The sequence below is a fragment of the Durio zibethinus genome, chromosome 27 (genome assembly GCF_047325235.1).
Source record: "Durio zibethinus cultivar Kanyao isolate XHJ-2024 chromosome 27, ASM4732523v1, whole genome shotgun sequence".
NCBI classification, from domain to species: Eukaryota; Viridiplantae; Streptophyta; class Magnoliopsida; order Malvales; family Malvaceae; genus Durio; species Durio zibethinus.
In genome coordinates, this window is record NC_143188.1 from 794,264 (window position 1) to 810,813 (window position 16,550).

At 34.7% G+C, this 16,550-nt stretch overlaps 3 protein-coding genes and 1 pseudogene across 6 annotated transcripts; all 4 read left to right on the forward strand.

The window, feature by feature from the left end:
- Positions 1 to 130: 130 nt before the first annotated feature.
- Positions 131 to 2,743, forward strand: LOC111279114 (serine carboxypeptidase-like 26; annotated as a pseudogene). Its single transcript, XR_016334578.1, has 6 exons — positions 131 to 857; positions 989 to 1,086; positions 1,211 to 1,451; positions 1,536 to 1,684; positions 1,769 to 1,864; positions 2,230 to 2,743. The product of XR_016334578.1 is annotated as a serine carboxypeptidase-like 26 (transcript).
- Positions 2,744 to 3,611: 868 nt separating this feature from the next.
- On the forward strand, positions 3,612 to 5,196 carry LOC111280129 (F-box protein At5g49610-like). The gene is made up of 2 exons (XM_022867304.2): positions 3,612 to 3,875; positions 3,976 to 5,196. The coding sequence occupies exons 1-2, from the start codon at positions 3,855 to 3,857 to the stop codon at positions 5,026 to 5,028; spliced, it is 1,074 nt and encodes a 357-aa protein (XP_022723039.2). The 5' UTR covers positions 3,612 to 3,854; the 3' UTR covers positions 5,029 to 5,196.
- A 1,585-nt stretch (positions 5,197 to 6,781) lies between these two features.
- LOC111279099 (uncharacterized) lies at positions 6,782 to 12,853 on the forward strand. Of its 3 annotated transcripts, none has more exons than XM_022865995.2 (10): positions 6,782 to 7,106; positions 7,898 to 8,822; positions 9,099 to 9,228; positions 9,309 to 9,760; positions 10,033 to 10,113; positions 10,203 to 10,301; positions 10,941 to 11,099; positions 11,263 to 11,349; positions 11,583 to 11,654; positions 12,195 to 12,853. In XM_022865995.2, the coding sequence occupies exons 2-10, from the start codon at positions 8,025 to 8,027 to the stop codon at positions 12,519 to 12,521; spliced, it is 2,205 nt and encodes a 734-aa protein (XP_022721730.1). In that variant the 5' UTR covers positions 6,782 to 7,106; positions 7,898 to 8,024; the 3' UTR covers positions 12,522 to 12,853. The 3 variants fall into 3 exon arrangements, with proteins under 3 accessions (XP_022721730.1, XP_022721731.1, XP_089612866.1); XM_089756740.1 differs by having other exon boundaries at positions 7,099 to 7,802; XM_022865996.2 differs by lacking the exon at positions 11,583 to 11,654.
- Positions 12,854 to 13,620: 767 nt separating this feature from the next.
- On the forward strand, positions 13,621 to 16,046 carry RFC3 (Translation elongation factor EF1B/ribosomal protein S6 family protein). Its single transcript, XM_022865998.2, has 5 exons — positions 13,621 to 14,005; positions 14,259 to 14,313; positions 14,416 to 14,472; positions 14,874 to 14,951; positions 15,423 to 16,046. Exons 1-5 carry the CDS (start codon positions 13,748 to 13,750, stop codon positions 15,911 to 15,913), a joined length of 939 nt encoding a protein of 312 aa, XP_022721733.1. The 5' UTR covers positions 13,621 to 13,747; the 3' UTR covers positions 15,914 to 16,046.
- Positions 16,047 to 16,550: the final 504 nt, after the last annotated feature.

Sequence of the window (16,550 nt, forward strand, 5' to 3'; positions counted from 1 at the left end):
TCCTTTAGCTGTATCTCCTTGCATGATCTTGCAAAACTTATAATCAAAGAGCCAATCATTTCTTGGATGGCATAAGGTGCTGATCTGTCCTTCAGGCACCTGAAGAATCTTCACGATGGGCTTTCTTTTCTTGAAAGCAAGATTCTAGCTTACCCTATCTCGTCTTCTGCTGGAAATTGGCAGGGCCTCGAACCATCCGCTTGGCAGAGGTACTAAGCAAAGTCTTTTAGGCGTACCTATTCCTTTGAAATGTAAGATAATTGCTTAAAAATGTCTGTATCATTAATATGAATGTGGTTGGATTGCAACATAATTCTGTCAACTAGTCAATGCCGGCCGTCTCCACTGTACGAATTAACGAGAACAAAAAGATCCACCAAAAAAACCATGAAAGTGATCGTTATCCTATTTGTTATCAACTAAAAGATGTTTTCCCATTGGATCTCAGCCATTTAATTTCTTAGTTGACTCTTTTAGCTAAGTGGTTAATTAGATACCATAATGCAAGCAAATATATTCCTGAAAGTACTCCAGCTTTGCAACTTATAGATGAGTTGCAGAACTTGAAATACAGATGGGATCCTTAGCTCCAGCTAAAGGAGTTTTCACTTGTCCCTCATTCACATGTTTCTTTCTTGGTTTTTTAATTCCTTGCATTAATACATCAGGAACTTACCTGACAGCTCAGGAATCTGATAGAGCAATCAATCTACCTGCCCAACCGGCGAGCCTATCTATTTCACACTTTTCAGGGTATATCACTGTAAATCAAGAGCATGGTAGGGCCCTTTTCTACTGGTTCTTGGAAGCTCAGTCTCAACCATCCAAGAAGCCTCTCCTACTCTGGCTTAATAGAGGTTATATGAACAATTATTGCAAGTTTGCAAATAATTTTAAGTCTAGTATAAATATGCAACAACTCATTCTTGACAGTCAGTGTATAATACTATGATTTGACTCTATGACTCTTATCTTTTCGCTGTTAAAGGACCTGGTTGTTCTTCCATAGCCTATGGTGCAGCTTCGGAGTTGGGTCCACTAAGAGTTGGTAAAAATGGTGGTGACCTTCATTTCAAAGGCTTTATAGTAAGCTTTTATGCTATACTGCAAAATAATGCCATTTCAGCTATAGGAAATACCACAAACTCACACACCAGCGTCTAATGAATATATATGAGCAAAACATTCCTAAGGTAAATACATGTTGCAGGTAGGAAATCCACTAACCAATGATCACTATGACCTCACTGGCATAATGGACTATTCTTGGAGCCACTCTGTAATATCAGACGAGCTCTACCATAAAGTCAAACGAGTGTGTGATTTCAAGGTCTCAAACTGGTCCATTGAATGCAATGATGTTGTTATGGAAGTCTTCGGAAATTGATATTTATAATATCTATGGCCCCAAATGTGTTATTAACGGCAGATTTTCATCAACTGCTAGGAAGGTGAATATCTAGCTATCTAGCATGAAATAAAGTTTCTCATGAATGGAAATATGATGTTAAAAGTGTAACCATGCCATTTTGCAGGCAAAAAACTATGGCTTAAGCAGGCTGAGGATCCCCGCAGGAGGCTATGATCCATGTTATTCTGAATATGCGGAAAAATACTTCAACAGGGCAGATGTTCAAACATCTCTCCATGCAAACACCAGAGGAGGAAAATGGAAGAGCTGCAGGTAAGAAAAGGAATTCCCAATTACTGGTATTGATTAACATTTAATTTTCATATTTGATTCCTAACGTGATTTTGATTTTTCCAGTGATTCTGTCTCGATGAAATATAATATTTCTGTTTTCTCCGTACTGCCTATCTACAAGAAGCTTATCAAAGGAAACTTGAAGATGTGGATCTATAGGTAGAACCAATTTTCATACTCCATTACTATAAAATGGATACAAATTTTGATTATAAACTAAGTTATTCCTCAAAATCATATGAGATTTGGGATTTTTAAGATCAACAGTGTCAAAAGTTAAGTTTGAGTGAAATTGTCAGTTTAAGTGCTCTAATGCTGTCTCATCTAAGAGTTGCCAAATTGGAATGTTGGACTATGAATGCCCAACAGGATAAGAGTGGAATGGAATAATGAAATGAGATTAATTCAAGACTTATGTTGTTCCAAGTCTCCTAATGGGGACAATCCAGAAACAAAGTAAAAGCAAAGTTTGGGGAAGAAATAATTGAGTCTTATCTTGATTTTGCTTGGTTGGTTTTTAACAGTGGGGACATGGATGGAATAGTAACAGTTGAAGCACTTGGGCTTCCTCTTAAATCACCCTGGCAATCTTGGTTCCACAACGATCAGGTTCTTCATTATCTTTACTACTGCATGAAATAAATTTTGAATGCGTAAAATTGAGCAAGAGAATAAAAAAGGGCAGCTGCCTAAAGCACTCCCGCTATATGCGGATCCCGAAAAGGATCTATTATAAGCAATTTTTTTTTTTTTGGATATTTTAGCAAAAGGTTGTTTTCATGATTTGAACGTGATTACCAAGGGCTGACATTAGTGACTGTGAGAAGGACTGGTCACTTGGCACAAGCCCTTCACATTTCTTATGACTTATGTCCAATTTCTCATTTTCTAACATACACTAAAAAAATAATAAATAAAATATTTTTAATGATTTTGTTGTTGGCACAAGCCTCCCTTTGTTTAAATCTATGAAAGAAATTATATTTGTAAAAATTGTGTAATAAGGATTAAATAATGGTACAAAATTTCATTGGCCGCTCTTAACTTTTTTATTCACATTCCCATTTATCTCAATATTCCAATAACTTATTATTACTATATTATTAGTAACTTAATTTTTTTAATAAAATAAATAGTGTAATAATTTAGTAAAAACAATTAAATAATTATTACTCTAACAATGTTGCCACATGTCATGTAATAATAGTTTATCCATTTGACTTTTTTTATTTGTTTCTTACTTTTTTTTATTAGAAAATAAAAAGTAAAATATAATTAAAAGTGGGATACATAGTAAAAAAAATCAAGTTTGAATAAATCAAATTCAATGTGCAATTATGCTTTTCATTTTCTTTTAGTCAAAAAAGATATTTCTTTAATTAATAAAAAATAAAAAAATTCAATAACTATTTGACTTGTTGATAGATTATTATATTCTTAAAATCTTAGTGATTAAGATTGAATTATTAACAATTTTAAATACAAAACAAAATGGACTTATGTTCTTTTTTTTTTAGTAGAATTGGTTTTTGGTGAATATATTAATCGTCAAAAATGGAAAGCGTTAGGTTACTATAATAGCACAAAATTTGTTGCGCAACTGAAGCCTTTGGGAAGGAAAACGCCGTCGTTTAGTTTGAAAAAGCTAATTCATGAAGCAGGACATTCTTGGTCGTCCGGATATTCCAATCTATAGCATAAAATGATTATAATATGAAAATAATGTATTTTAAAATTTTAATAATAATTATATATAAATTTAATAAAATAAAAAATTTTATTTTATATTTTTATATCAACATAAATTATACATATAATTTTTATATAAAATATAATTAAAATATATAAATTTTAATATTTTATATTATACAAATACACCACTATTCAAATCTAAATATGGATTTCAGTTAAGGTAACTGGGTTGAGTCCGTTTTTAACCATCGGAAAAGGAAAAGGAGAAGGAAAAGCCCATTTAGTTATGTCTTCTTTGTGAAGGGCCCTGAACTGCAAATTCACTGCTATTTCATGGCAGATCGCTTTCCCCAAACCGCCATCGTCTCCTTTCACATAATTAGCTTCACCAGACGATTCATTAGAAACCCAAAAGAATTAAAAAAAAAAAAAAAGAGACTTTTTCTTTGTCTCAGAAATGACAGTTTCAGTTCACCTGGTAAGCAAAATTTAATTCTTTGTTTTTTTTTTTTTTTTGGTTCTCGATTGAATTATGAATTTCAGAGATGGGTTTTTTCCCTGATGAAGTTGTTCTTCAGATTCTGGCAAGATTGCCTGTAAAGTCCCTTTTTAAAGCAAAAACTGTCTGCAAACTTTGGTATAGATTAGCATCGGACAAGTATTTTATAAGACTTTATAATGAGGTGTCTGGTAAGAACCCAATGGTGCTGGTTGAGATTTCGGATTCAACAGAATCGAAATCAAGCTTGATTTGTGTTGACAACTTGAGGGGTGTCTCTGAATTTTCGTTGGATTTCTTGAAAGATAGAGTCAAGGTTAGAGCATCATGTAATGGCTTATTGTGTTGCTCTAGCATTCCTGATAAGGGTGTTTTCTACGTTTGTAACCCTATGACTAGAGAGTTTAAGTTGCTTCCTAAGAGTAGAGGGAGGCCTGTCACGCGGTTTTATCCTGATGGGGAAGCCATGCTTGTTGGTTTAGCATGTGATTTATCACGGAATAAGTTTAATGTTGTGTTAGCGGGCCATCATCGCACATTTGGTCATAGACCTGATGGGACTTTCATATGTTTGATATTTGATTCCGATTCAAATAAGTGGAGGAAGTTTCTTTCATTTCAAGAAGATCATTTCACCCATATGAACAAGAATCAAGTTGTATTTGTTAATGGTGCCCTTCATTGGTTGACTGCTAGTTGTTCCTATATACTTGCCCTTGATTTGGATTATGAGATATGGAGGAAGATTTCATTGCCTGATGAAGTGAGTTATAGGACTGGAAATAGAGTTTATTTGTTGGAGTCCAGTGGGTGCTTATCTTTGATTCAGATTTCAGATGCATGGATGAAGATTTGGGTAATGAAAGACTATGAGAGAGAACTGTGGCATATTGTGGATAGGGTGAGTCTTAGATGCATTAGGGGACTAGTACCTGGCATTTTCCCTATCACTCAAACTGGTGAGTATGTCTTTTTGGCAACCCACAAGCAGGTCTTAGTATACCATCAGAGGGGTAGAGTGTGGAAGGAGATGTACTCTGTGAAAAACAGTGCTACTTGTCCATTGTGGTTCTCAGCTCATGCATTTCAGAGCACAATCTTCCCTTGTGATTTAGGTTTGGTAAACATATAATGAATTATTGTACGTAAATAACTCATTTTAAACATTGTGGCTTGTACATTTGTGATTTTTAAGCTCTTTCTTTATCATTTAAAATTTATTGTATACAATTATTCATACGAACGATTTATTAAGCAGAGTATGCTTGTGGTTCTGAAATTTGTACTTTTGTTGGCAAAAGTTATGGTCATAGGTTATTAAGTATAACCTTTATTTAGTATTCAGCTAATTGCTGGTAGTGGGACAAATTCATGACATGGTTCTGAGTGTTTGAAGCATTTTAACTGCATTTTGGCTGACCATCACAATTAATCAAAGCTTGGTTAATTGTAGTATTTGTTGAAATCATATCATCTCAGTTCAACCCAACAAAGATAAATGCCTACAAAAAGTTATGGATTTCAGCATTGTTTCCTCATCCAGGTTTCATTGCCTTGAAAACCTGTTCCAGAATTGTTTTCTTGTTGAATGCTAGAATGTTTTCTTCTCCAGAAAGCAAAATCAGATCACATCATCACCATTAATTCCTATCTTTTTAGTCATTTTCGTACCATTTTTACAGAGTAGATATGGGGTCAAAAGTTGTGCATGTTACTTTTTCCCTTTTCTCCTCTATCTTGAAGCTTGGAAATGAAGTGGATATGTTATGAAGTGATGCCTTTAGCTTTCTGCATGAAAATGCTTTATATGTTTGGATAATTGAATGGAATGTAGTATGTGGAACTTATTGCTGGAATGGTTTGGTTTTAGTTAGATGGAATCAATCATAAACAAAATTCAAGGATGCAAACACCATTTCTCTTCAATTTATTTCCTTCTTTTGAAGTTCAAATGCAGTAACGATTCATCAACACATTAAACATCAATTATATGCCAAACTTGGACGGTGACAGCAATGACAGAGGTTACTTTTAGATATAGATAAATTATGTGTTGTATCAGCCTATTCTTTTGTTTAAAAAAAAAATCATATTTATTATTTTGGAGATTTATAATACTTTCATTTTACTGCATGAAATTTCACTGAATTAGATTCACAAGAATCACGAAATCTAGCTTTTCAATACAAAGTGAAAATTCGTGTTCAAATTTTTTTTAGCCCATTCTATTTTGGTAGTTTGATTGCGAAATTTTTGTATTTTTGAAATATAAGTGTGTAATTTGTTATGATTGATAGAAAATGAATTTATAATCTTGATCGAGATACTTTAATCTCGTCGGATAGTCATTTTAGTTTATGGAGTATAGAATATATGAAATAAATTATGAAGTATGTGAATTATGATTCATATTTAATATTTAAATCTTGCGATCGTTGAATTTAAATTTTAAATTTATTAAATATTATTTTAAAATGAATTATAAATTAATAAAATTAAATTTTAAATTATATATATATTACTTGTGCTACTCAAATTTGTTTAAATTATTTTTTTATTAAAAAATTCAAATATTAATTTTATTTTTCATATTATACTGATAAAAAATTCGTTAATGATCACTAATATATTTCTTAAATTTTATTTTTTTCTTTAAAATCACTACTCAAACAAATGAGCCTAGCATGCTAAATCTGTTAATTATTTTCTTAAAAAAAAAATCCTTCGACAAAAAAACCTGCTAAAAGCCTAAGAGGCTAAAATAATAACCTTAACCAGGAACAAGAAATTCGAGGACAGAACTGAACCAAAGGTCAACAACCAAACAGGCCCTAACAGGAAAATCCAATCTTGGTCATAGGATGCGAAGAACACAACATACATTTAGAGCTTCCTGTGTTTAAGACTCTCTTTTTTATGCAGTTCCCCAAAATTCTGTCTTTGGTTTTTTTAATCTTCAAGAACGCCATTTTATTTTTTTAAAAAACCTTCCCTTTAATTTAACCCTTTTGTTTTTCAATCAGTGGAAAACAGATTAGACAAACCAAATTTTAGCTTTATAGCATCAAGAACAAAAGAATATCACGCTTTATTGACCCCCTTTTCTTTAATGCTCATTTACTTCTCATTTTTAGGGCTTTTATTGTTTCTCTTTATTTGGGTCTCTTTCATTTTTCTTCTCCATAGTGACTGCACTTCCCCTGGTCCAAGGTAACTGTTCCTTTGCCTACCCTTTCTTCTATCAAATGTCAAGTCTTTGTTTTTGCAGGATTTGACTATCTGGGTGTTCTTTATTTTCTTCTTGTAGATTATACAGGCCTTTTTTTTTTTCTTTTAATATTTCCCTCTTGCTGTTATGATTTCTGGGTTTTGGTTCCCAAATGGGTTTTCTTTGTTATTCTTGTTTGTTATAGCTGCCAGCTTGACAGAGGCATGTGAATTGTTTTGTCTATGTTATTGAATTAGCTGTGTTTAGTAACATATTGATTAAAAAGTTGACTGTTATTACTGGGAATAAAGTAAAAGATAATTTGTTTTACTCATTTCTTGTGGAAATTACAAGCTAGGTTTGGTTTTCTTTCTAGGAAATAATTTCCTTTTGATAAATTGATGAATTTTTGTGGAAGTCTTGTTGGTGCTGTTGTGAAAATTGTCAGATAGTTTTTCTTTCACCAGTCTTTTGTGCAATTCGTACTTTTGCGTGATAATAGACTATGATCCTCTCAATTTTGGATTTTCTTTGATAGTTCGTCAATTGGTAACATCAGACCTCTGTTGCTTCTTTTTCTGTTTTGTATCAAGTAACTTGTTTTACCTGGTGTTGGGTGGCAACATCAAACCTGATGAATATTTAGTGCATGAACTTTCATCATATACCTGTTTTGGCATACCCTGATACAAGTTCTAGTAAGTATAAATTCATAGGTTATCTTATAGTGTGTTTTTGTGTTAAGCATTTCTCCAAAATATACTGGCTAACTGTGTTCATTCTTTGGTTGCAGGTGAAATTTTTTTGGTTTAGGGGAGGTCTTTTCATGTCAAAACTATCATCCATGGTTCCCTTTCTGGACTAGGGATGGCTTAAAGTAATTTCCTTTCTTACGAAGCTACGACAATACATATAATTTCATGGCTCGAAAAGGTAATCAGCAGAAGAATGGGAAGAAAAGGGGTTCAGAGGCAGTCCCCAATGCAAATGGAAGAGGTAAAGCAAGTGAGGTAAAGGTTTTCCCTGGAGAGGAACTACCAAATGGTAATCCTCCTGGCAGTCCTTCAGCAGAGAGCGTTAGCAAAGGTCATCATGCAGGTACTGAGAATAACTATAAGCAGAATGCTGAGGAATCTGTGACAACAGAGAAACATGGGGATGCAGCTGAGGTTCTTGGCCGATCAATATCTTCTGGGAGCAATTCAGAGGTTTGTGTTGAAACTGCACCTTCAAAGGAAGCTTCAAGTGGAAGGGAAGAGAATGAAATATCACCTGGTGAGAACCTTAATCTGAAACACAAAAAAGGAGTTTGGAGCTGCTTGCTGAATGGTTTTCACATTAAAGATGCCTTGGATAATGTAGAGTTTTCAGATAATGTGGTGGTAAGAAATGTGAGAGCATCAGCTGTATCCACCTTGAAGGTGATAAGCCAGTGGCTGGAGAGGCAGAGGCCAATTTTCATTTCCCTCACAGCTAACATGTATAATGCTCGAGATCGTGTCAAAGTAAAGATTGAGAGTTTATATCCCGTTGTGTTGAGATGGCTCGTGCATTTTGGAAATATAATGCTTCTTTTATCATTAGTCTGGTTGGACTGCACTCTTAGGGGCATTGATTCCTTCCTGCGCATGGGTACTACATCTCTTTTTTCAGTTATATGGTGCAGTATTTTCTCAATGATTGCCGTGGTCGGGATGGTGAAGTCTCTTATGGTGTTGGTAAGCACTGGTTCCATCACCTCTTTGTTTTCCTAACGTTTCTTTTTCCATGAGATCCTGATGCCTTAATTTGCATGTTGAGGATTTCTTGAACTATCGATTGCATAAAAATGTTTTCACAAGGATTTATTTGATTTTGTTGTTGAATTTCTTGGGCTATTGAGTGCTAGGTTTGTGTAATTTTTTTCAAAACGATTTATTGAATCTTTTGAGGAATTTCTTGAGCTATTGACAAACTATGCATTCATATTACTTGTGTAAATGTTGATTACACAGGCCATAGCTGCTCTGACAGCAGTTTTTGTTGGGGTTACTGTCGCAATGTTGGTAGTAGCTGTTTTTGGAACTATTTTCCTGTGGTTTTATGGAAGTTTCTGGACAACACTTCTTGTGATCTTCCTTGGAGGTAATTTTTTCCCTTTTCTTAGATCTATCTGCAATTTTATTCTGTCAAACTTATGGAATTCTAATTTTTCTATTATTCAGGGTTGGCATTTTCATTTAGCCATGAGCATATTGCGTTATTGATCACCACAATATATTCTGTATATTGTGCTTGGATATATGCTGGATGGCTCGGTTTACTTTTGGCTCTAAATCTATCATTTATCTCAAGTGATGTTTTGATCTACTACCTAAATAACAACATAAATCAGCAAGCAAGACCTGATGGAAACCCCGAACAAACCAATGGAATGCATGGTCAACCAGGCTTCTTCAATGAAGAGTCAGTGCATGCTTCATTCTCTGAAAATGTCCCAGGGTTTTCAGCAGATCGTGGTCCTGGTGTAGCTTCAACTAGTGGGGTTGATACTGAGATAACTTCTGAAGAGGAAGTTGCTCGATTGTTGAACTGCACTGATCACTATTCTGTATTGGGTTTGTCACGATATCAGAATGTTGATGTTAATGTACTGAAGCGAGAATATAGAAAAAAGGTACATCCTATGTTTATTTCACACTATTTGTATGATCATAAATCATATTTCCATTTGTGATTGTCACTCATTCTGAATATTTCTTCAAAATTTTCTGGAACTTTATTGGCCAAATGTGATATAGTCAATGGAGTAAAATGTAAGTGAGTTTCTATGAAAGTTCTTTTGGATAAGCTTACACATGATACCCACTGTTTGTTATTGTTTTCCAATTGCTTACCAAAAAATAGGAACAAGATGTCTATGGTATTGAAATTTGCACTGTTTGCTAGGCAATGCTGGTCCATCCTGATAAGAATATGGGTAATGAAAAGGCTGCAGATGCTTTTAAAAAACTTCAAAATGCATATGAGGTAATCTCTTGGTTTATTATTCCCCCCCCCCCCCCCCCCTTTGGTGGTTTGACATTTCCTTTTTGTTAATAATATAATTTCATTTATAGGTCTTACCTGATTCCTTGAAGCGAAAAGCATATGATGATGAACTTAGGAGGGAGGAGCTGCTAAACTATTTCCGCCGGTTTGAAAATGCTTCTCAAAAGGTTTGAACATACATCCTGCAAGTTTTCACTTGAATATAAAGGAAGAATATCATGTTCAAGTTGCTTGGAGACTTTGGTTTCTATAATCATCTTTGACTTTCCCCCAGCATCCTTATTTGTGATTATTCCTATTATGCATTCCCAGCAGAAAAATGTAACAAGTAGTTTTTTATTTTATTTTATTTTATAGATCATTAAGCTCATGATTATCTAATTGTACACATTTCCAAGTCATTCATTTGGTGCATCTGTATTCCAGTTTATGACTTTTTACTTGTCTCATTGAACTATGTCATTTTCTTAGCTGTATCAGAGGGTTTTCACTTGTCAGACATGTCTGTGAAACCCTAGAGTAGCTTTATACTGCTTTATTTATTTTAAGTTTTTTATTTACTGCCACTGGTCATTTGAGTTAGAGCTTTGAAAGGTACTAATGCTGTATTAAAATGTTTTTTCTGATTATTGCCAAGTAATGACTGTCTTAAGCATTTCATTTCTATTCGTTTTCTTAAAGGATGTGGATCATGTTTGCATGGCAAATATTTTTCTGAAGTGGATGGAAGTTTTTTACATGTTCTCAGTAGGTATATCAATCTTTGCATCATCTTACTTAACATTTTGTTGCAATTCTTTGTCCAGAATGGCCGACATGGTTTTTTTTCCTCTGTATTTGCACGTTCAGAGGCTGACGGGAAGGAACCTTTTGGAGAATCTAGGCAAATTGCCTGCAAAAAATGTGGTAACTTTCATGTCTGGGTACACACCAAGAAATCAAAATCTCAAGCAAGATGGTGCCAGGTATGTGCTTTCCGCCTAAAGCATGAATTGTTTTAACTTGTCCTTTTGTTCATGACTTTGACAACCAGCATATTGTTATCAGGCATGAGAAACCCAAATATCTTTCAAATGGTGTTCCCTAACAAGGAATTAATTTTGTTTTTGGAACTTTATCTTGTCTAAGGAATGCAAAGATTTTCATCAAGCAAAAGATGGAGATGGATGGGTTGAACAATCTTCGCAGCCCTTTTTTTTTGGGTTATTGCAGAAGGTATGCACTGTCCACCTCTCACTACATGCTGAAATTTTTCTTTTTTGCTATTTCTTTGATTCAACACAAAATGGATAGTATGATCTCTAGAAATGCAGTTGAAAAAGAAGAGGTATGGGAATTGCTTTTAAAATATTTACCCCCCGTTAGTTTAGGGTCAAGTCTTGTTTCAGTTGATATTCTTGAGATTTGTTTCTGCTTTTTTACATAAAGTTATTTCCTAATTGGTCTAGGTGGATCCTCCCTCTTCCTATGTCTGTGCTGATAACAAGATATATGATGCTACTGAGTGGTATATTTGTCAGGTAAAGTGATGTTTACTTGGTATTTAACAAGTTAATTTGCCATCCATCATGAATGAATTTCTTTGAAACATCACAGTCGAAAGTTTAACAGGATCTAGTGCTTTCTTTCTAGTTATATGTACAAAAGTTTGAAGTGATCTTTGGTTATTACAAATGAACTTTTCAAAGTATATACTGAAAGTTTGACCCAAAATACATATGGAAACTGTTAATACAAAGATATCTGGAGTTGAATACGATGCTAAAATGGGTTTTGCGAGCTTTCACAAGTGGTACCTATTTGTCTTTCCTAAAGCCCTAGGGAGAGAGAAACTCAACATTCCACTTTGACATTCATATCTGTCTTTTGTGAAACTGTATTATTTATCTCTTCAAACATTGAAATTGGCCTTTGATATGATCCAATTCATGCATCTAGTGGCAAGAAATGTGTCTGACTTTGATGTGGACACCCTTGCAATCTGCATCCATGTCTAGAGCCACTCTTACAAAGTCTATAATTGAGGATAGAACACTCAATACTGCTGGATTTTGTTGCAGGGAATGAGATGTCCACCTAACACGCATAAGCCAAGTTTTCATGTGAATACTAGCGTGACTTCCAAGCATAGTACCAGCAAGGGATCAAGTTCAGGACAGAGAGGTGGCAAGATACCAACACCTAATCTGGAAGAAACCATGACAGAAGAAGAATTCTTAGAGTGGTTACAGAATGCAGTACAAGCAGGCATGTTTGACAATTTTAGCGGCAGCACCTCTGCTGAGACCCCGTTTGCCAAACCGGGGAGTGGCTCGAAGAGTAGTGGTAGCAATACGAATGGTGGCAGTGGAAATAAGAGAAAGAAAAAAGGAAAGAAACAATGGTGAGCAGTCATCATGATTTGTTTGTAACCCCAGATTCCTTAGAGGGTTAAGCAATTTTTGGCAGTAAAAACAACTGATTGCCTCCTGAAAGCATGAATCCAAGTTGAACTTATTCTCGGGAAAGTATGAGTAGAGGCGCCTTGAGCATATTATCAAGCCAATGTAATGTAGCATTTTATCTTCTTCCTATCTTTTTCTTTTTCCCGCAGTTTCCTCAAATAATTAGATAAGGAGCATCATACAAAGTATGAAATAGATTGCAAAGCCTGGAGGTTAATCTTTCCTGGTGACAGCATTTCCAAATATTTGCAGTGGCCTACTTATTCTTGTCTTTATTTTGATTTTTTTTTTTTTTTCTGTTCAGAGGAAAGTCTTGCCATTAACTCAAAATGGATTGATTTAAATTAACGCGAAATCTCGTATAAATCACAATTCACACATCCCAATCTTTCGATGTAAGCCTGTCTAATGCGAGATGTGAGTTTCACTTAATTGGGACGTTCAGGCATTACTTTTATAGTCCATCGCTGATGGCTTACGGAAACAAAGAGAACATATAATTTGTTGTTGTTGTTGTTTTTTTTTTTTTTTTTTTTTTTTTTTAGAGATAAAATACGTTGTTAATTTAAAATCAGTTGATTTGAATTAATACGAAACCTCGTATAAACCACAAAGCACACATCCAACCCCATGTGAGAAGCCGTCTGTATTTCGATCTCGATTAAGCTAAAACTGAATGGCAAAGACAAAAATGACCAAAGCCTAGAGCCGTAGAAGCAGTTTTGTTTTTCTAGGGATGCTTTATGATGCTACGCTTTATAACTCCAGAACTGGTTTCATGAGTACCAATGCAATCAGTTGCCACATATGAAGCTAGGAAGATAGTTCAGGACAAATTATCTTCTTTCTTTCCCCAAGGAAGAAAATTGAAAGGATGTGAACCACGAACAATGCGATCAAAAATGAAAATCACACATCTCATCTTTGTGGAGAACTTGACAAGAGCGATGTATAAATAGGCTTTCAGATGTCTGGCACTTGATCAAGTAAAGCTGAATCCTTATCCAATCTAAGCCCATTGGTATTGGGTAGTACATGAAGCAGATTCAACCCATTGGTTAGTAGCGGCCAGCTAAACTCCTAGAAATGGCCCAATCCAATCTTTTTTATCCATAATTCCATATATTAAATCGATATCTTCTTGTACCTGCGCTTTGCCGGTTCCAGCAATGGAGTCACTCCTACACTCTTCTACAAAAGTTGTTGCTTCGAGTCTACCAAAACTGAAAATTAAAAGTGGGTTCTTTGACAACCAAAACTCTTTCTTGAAATTACCGCATGAGACCTCTTACCTTGGTCGTAGAAAGCTTTTAATTGTGGGGGCAAAGAAGAAGAAAAACAATGATAATAAGCAAAACACTCACAGTTTCATCCCCAAACCAGATGAGATCACTGGGTTTTTCCCTGAAGCTGTGCTTCTCAAAGAGGTCTCTTCTCTTTACAAATCCTTTTTCTCTCCTTCTCCTTGTATGCTTTCTTTGTTTGTGTTCTTGTATTTCTGCAATATCTATAGGGGTTTCATTTCTGACATTAGTAAAGATAGAATTTTCTGCTTAATAAGAGCAAGAGACCAAGGCTTTCTTATTGAGAACTGACTATTTTTGTGTTTCATGAGAGAAAATTTAACTGCTTAATCTTTTTGACTGAATTTGGGATGTGGGTTTTCTCTTTGAATTGCAGAAGAAAGTTCAGGAAGATGGTAGACTTCTCCCGGATTTTGCTGATGATGAAGAACGTAAGTCAGCTATGTTCATTAAGTTTGTCTAATCCACTCTTTTATTTCAGATAAATAAATATGGCTGTGTTGTACTCATTAAGTTTGTTTGTAAATTTGCAGAAGAGTTGTATGAATCTCTCAATCTTCAGCTGCAAAGCACATTGGACGTTGAACGCAGTAAGCCTGCTAGTTTGTGCTAGAATACTAGGATTAAACATAAAGAAATTTATGGTTGGTTTCTTGAAGAATTTATTATTCTATCATAGCCATCAAGCTTTTGATTTGGTTTTCACAATTATAGTCTCTTTTCCCTGCTTCTTCCCTTTTAAAAGCAAGAAATATTATACTGGAATAAGAACATCTTAAAGTGGTGCATTTCTTGGATGGTTGAAGGATTTGAGGAAACTCATGTTTTGATTAGCCTGTGTAGTATCAAAGTTGCATTTGGTCTGATTTTAGTCAAATATGGAGAAGCGAAACTTTTTATCATTGTATAGACGACATGGATTTTCTCTTTATAATGATGCTTTGACATCTGCTCACTTTCTCATGATTCATTATTCTCCTTGTTTATACAGTGCGACACTATGAGGTTGTTTATTTAGTTCATGAGAAACATGCCGAAGAGGTTGAAAGTGTCAATGAGAAAGTTCAAGGTGATCTTTCTCCCTTCCATATATCTGTTCTTTCTTCTTTGTTCCTTCCTTTTTTTCCAAGTAAACTGTATGCTTATTGTTCATTTTTGTTTTGGGCTATTAGCATCCTTTCATTGAATATCCAACAAATTCCTTCGAACGTATTTACAGAGTGGGAATAGATCTCTGAAACAGATTTACTGAGTGGGTATAGATCTCTTCTTTTGCCATTTCTGAGGAAAAGCGAACAGAGTTCATTTCTAAGGTGGTACTGGGATGATATCTAATCAACTTTAGAATTCTATCAATTTTAAAAATGAGATAAAATGGTCAAGCCAATGGATAAAATTAATATCTATCTTTTCTCCAAAATGCTTCTTGTGATTGCATATTCGTGCGGAACTTAATTAGAATAATCTAAAAAAAGGGAATAATTCCTTTCGCAACCTGCTGTAAGTTTCTTCTATTATATCTATGAAATACATGCTGCAGATTTCTTGAGGGAGAAGAGAGGCAGGTTGTGGAGATTGAATGATTGGGGTCTCCGAAGACTAGCATACAAGATAAAGAAGGCTAAGAATGCCCACTACATCTTGATGAACTTTGAGTTAGAAGCTAGATGGATTAATGACTTTAAGACCATGTTAGACATAGATGAAAGAGTCATTCGGCATCTGGTGATAAAAAGAGATGAGGCAATCACAGAGGATTGTCCGCCTCCACCTGAGTGGCACACTCTAGGTGCAGGTGGAGATGATGATTTTGATGAAGAGGAAGATGATGAAGATTATGATGATGTGTATGAAGTCGAAGATGATGAAGAAGACCTTAGAGAGGATTGGGATGGAGAGGATGATGTGGATATTTTTGAAGATGGTATTATTGCAGGAGATGATGATTACATAGAAGATTCGGATAATAAATCAGCTACTGTGGGTAATACAGGTAGAGAAAATCTTAAAGCTGAGAAAGTTGCTAAATAGGTAGCTTTCTTCTAAACATCTCTTTGCGTTCAGGTTTGAGAGCTATTCTTGGAAGGTTTGTATTGTATGTTTCTGAATTTTCATGACTATGAAGTATTAAATGAAGAAATTATATTGATATGAACAATGAAAATCATGTACCAAGCTCAACAGCCAACACTTTTAATGGAGGTTCCTCTTGACTTCTAACCCAGGGAGAAAGGCAAATACTGCAAGCAAAAGCTGTAAGAATTGCTGAATGCTCAGTATGCATAAAGCTGTTCCAATTTTGCCGCTTTGAACCATATGTATTAACAGGCCTAGAAACATGCGCAATTCAGTTGGATTGCCATGCGGCTCTAACATCATCTTATTGATGGATAAATCCAATGGAGGAAACGATTTTAAGCTTCAAATTTTACGGGACTTCTAATCTTTTATGAATGCAGCATTCTCCACTCCTCATTTAGTGGCCAAGAAACAACACCTCGAAATCCCCGAGTTAATGGCTTCCACCAGCATTAATACAAAAATTTTAAGGTTAATATGATTTTAATATGTGATCTTATAAAAAAAAATATTATATTTTAAAAAATTTATAATTCGAATAAATAAAAATGCTTAGGAGGGGAGTCTTGTCGCAATAGGTAACGTTGTT

Excerpts from the sequence above, each read along its gene's own strand:
- LOC111280129 (XM_022867304.2), top strand. The coding sequence starts at position 3,855 with ATGACAGTTTCAGTTCACCTG. Across the intron at positions 3,876-3,975 it reads TGACAGTTTCAGTTCACCTG|ATTCTGGCAAGATTGCCTGT; the intron begins GTAAGCAAAATT and ends GTTGTTCTTCAG.
- LOC111279099 (XM_022865995.2), top strand. The coding sequence starts at position 8,025 with ATGGCTCGAAAAGGTAATCAGCAGAAGAATGGGAAGAAAAGGGGTTCA. Across the intron at positions 9,229-9,308 it reads TCTTGTGATCTTCCTTGGAG|GGTTGGCATTTTCATTTAGC; the intron begins GTAATTTTTTCC and ends TCTATTATTCAG. Across the intron at positions 10,302-10,940 it reads TTGAAAATGCTTCTCAAAAG|AATGGCCGACATGGTTTTTT; the intron begins GTTTGAACATAC and ends TTCTTTGTCCAG.
- RFC3 (XM_022865998.2), top strand. The coding sequence starts at position 13,748 with ATGGAGTCACTCCTACACTCTTCTACAAAAGTTGTTGCTTCGAGTCTA. Across the intron at positions 14,006-14,258 it reads AAGCTGTGCTTCTCAAAGAG|AAGAAAGTTCAGGAAGATGG; the intron begins GTCTCTTCTCTT and ends TTTGAATTGCAG. Across the intron at positions 14,473-14,873 it reads CACATTGGACGTTGAACGCA|TGCGACACTATGAGGTTGTT; the intron begins GTAAGCCTGCTA and ends TTGTTTATACAG.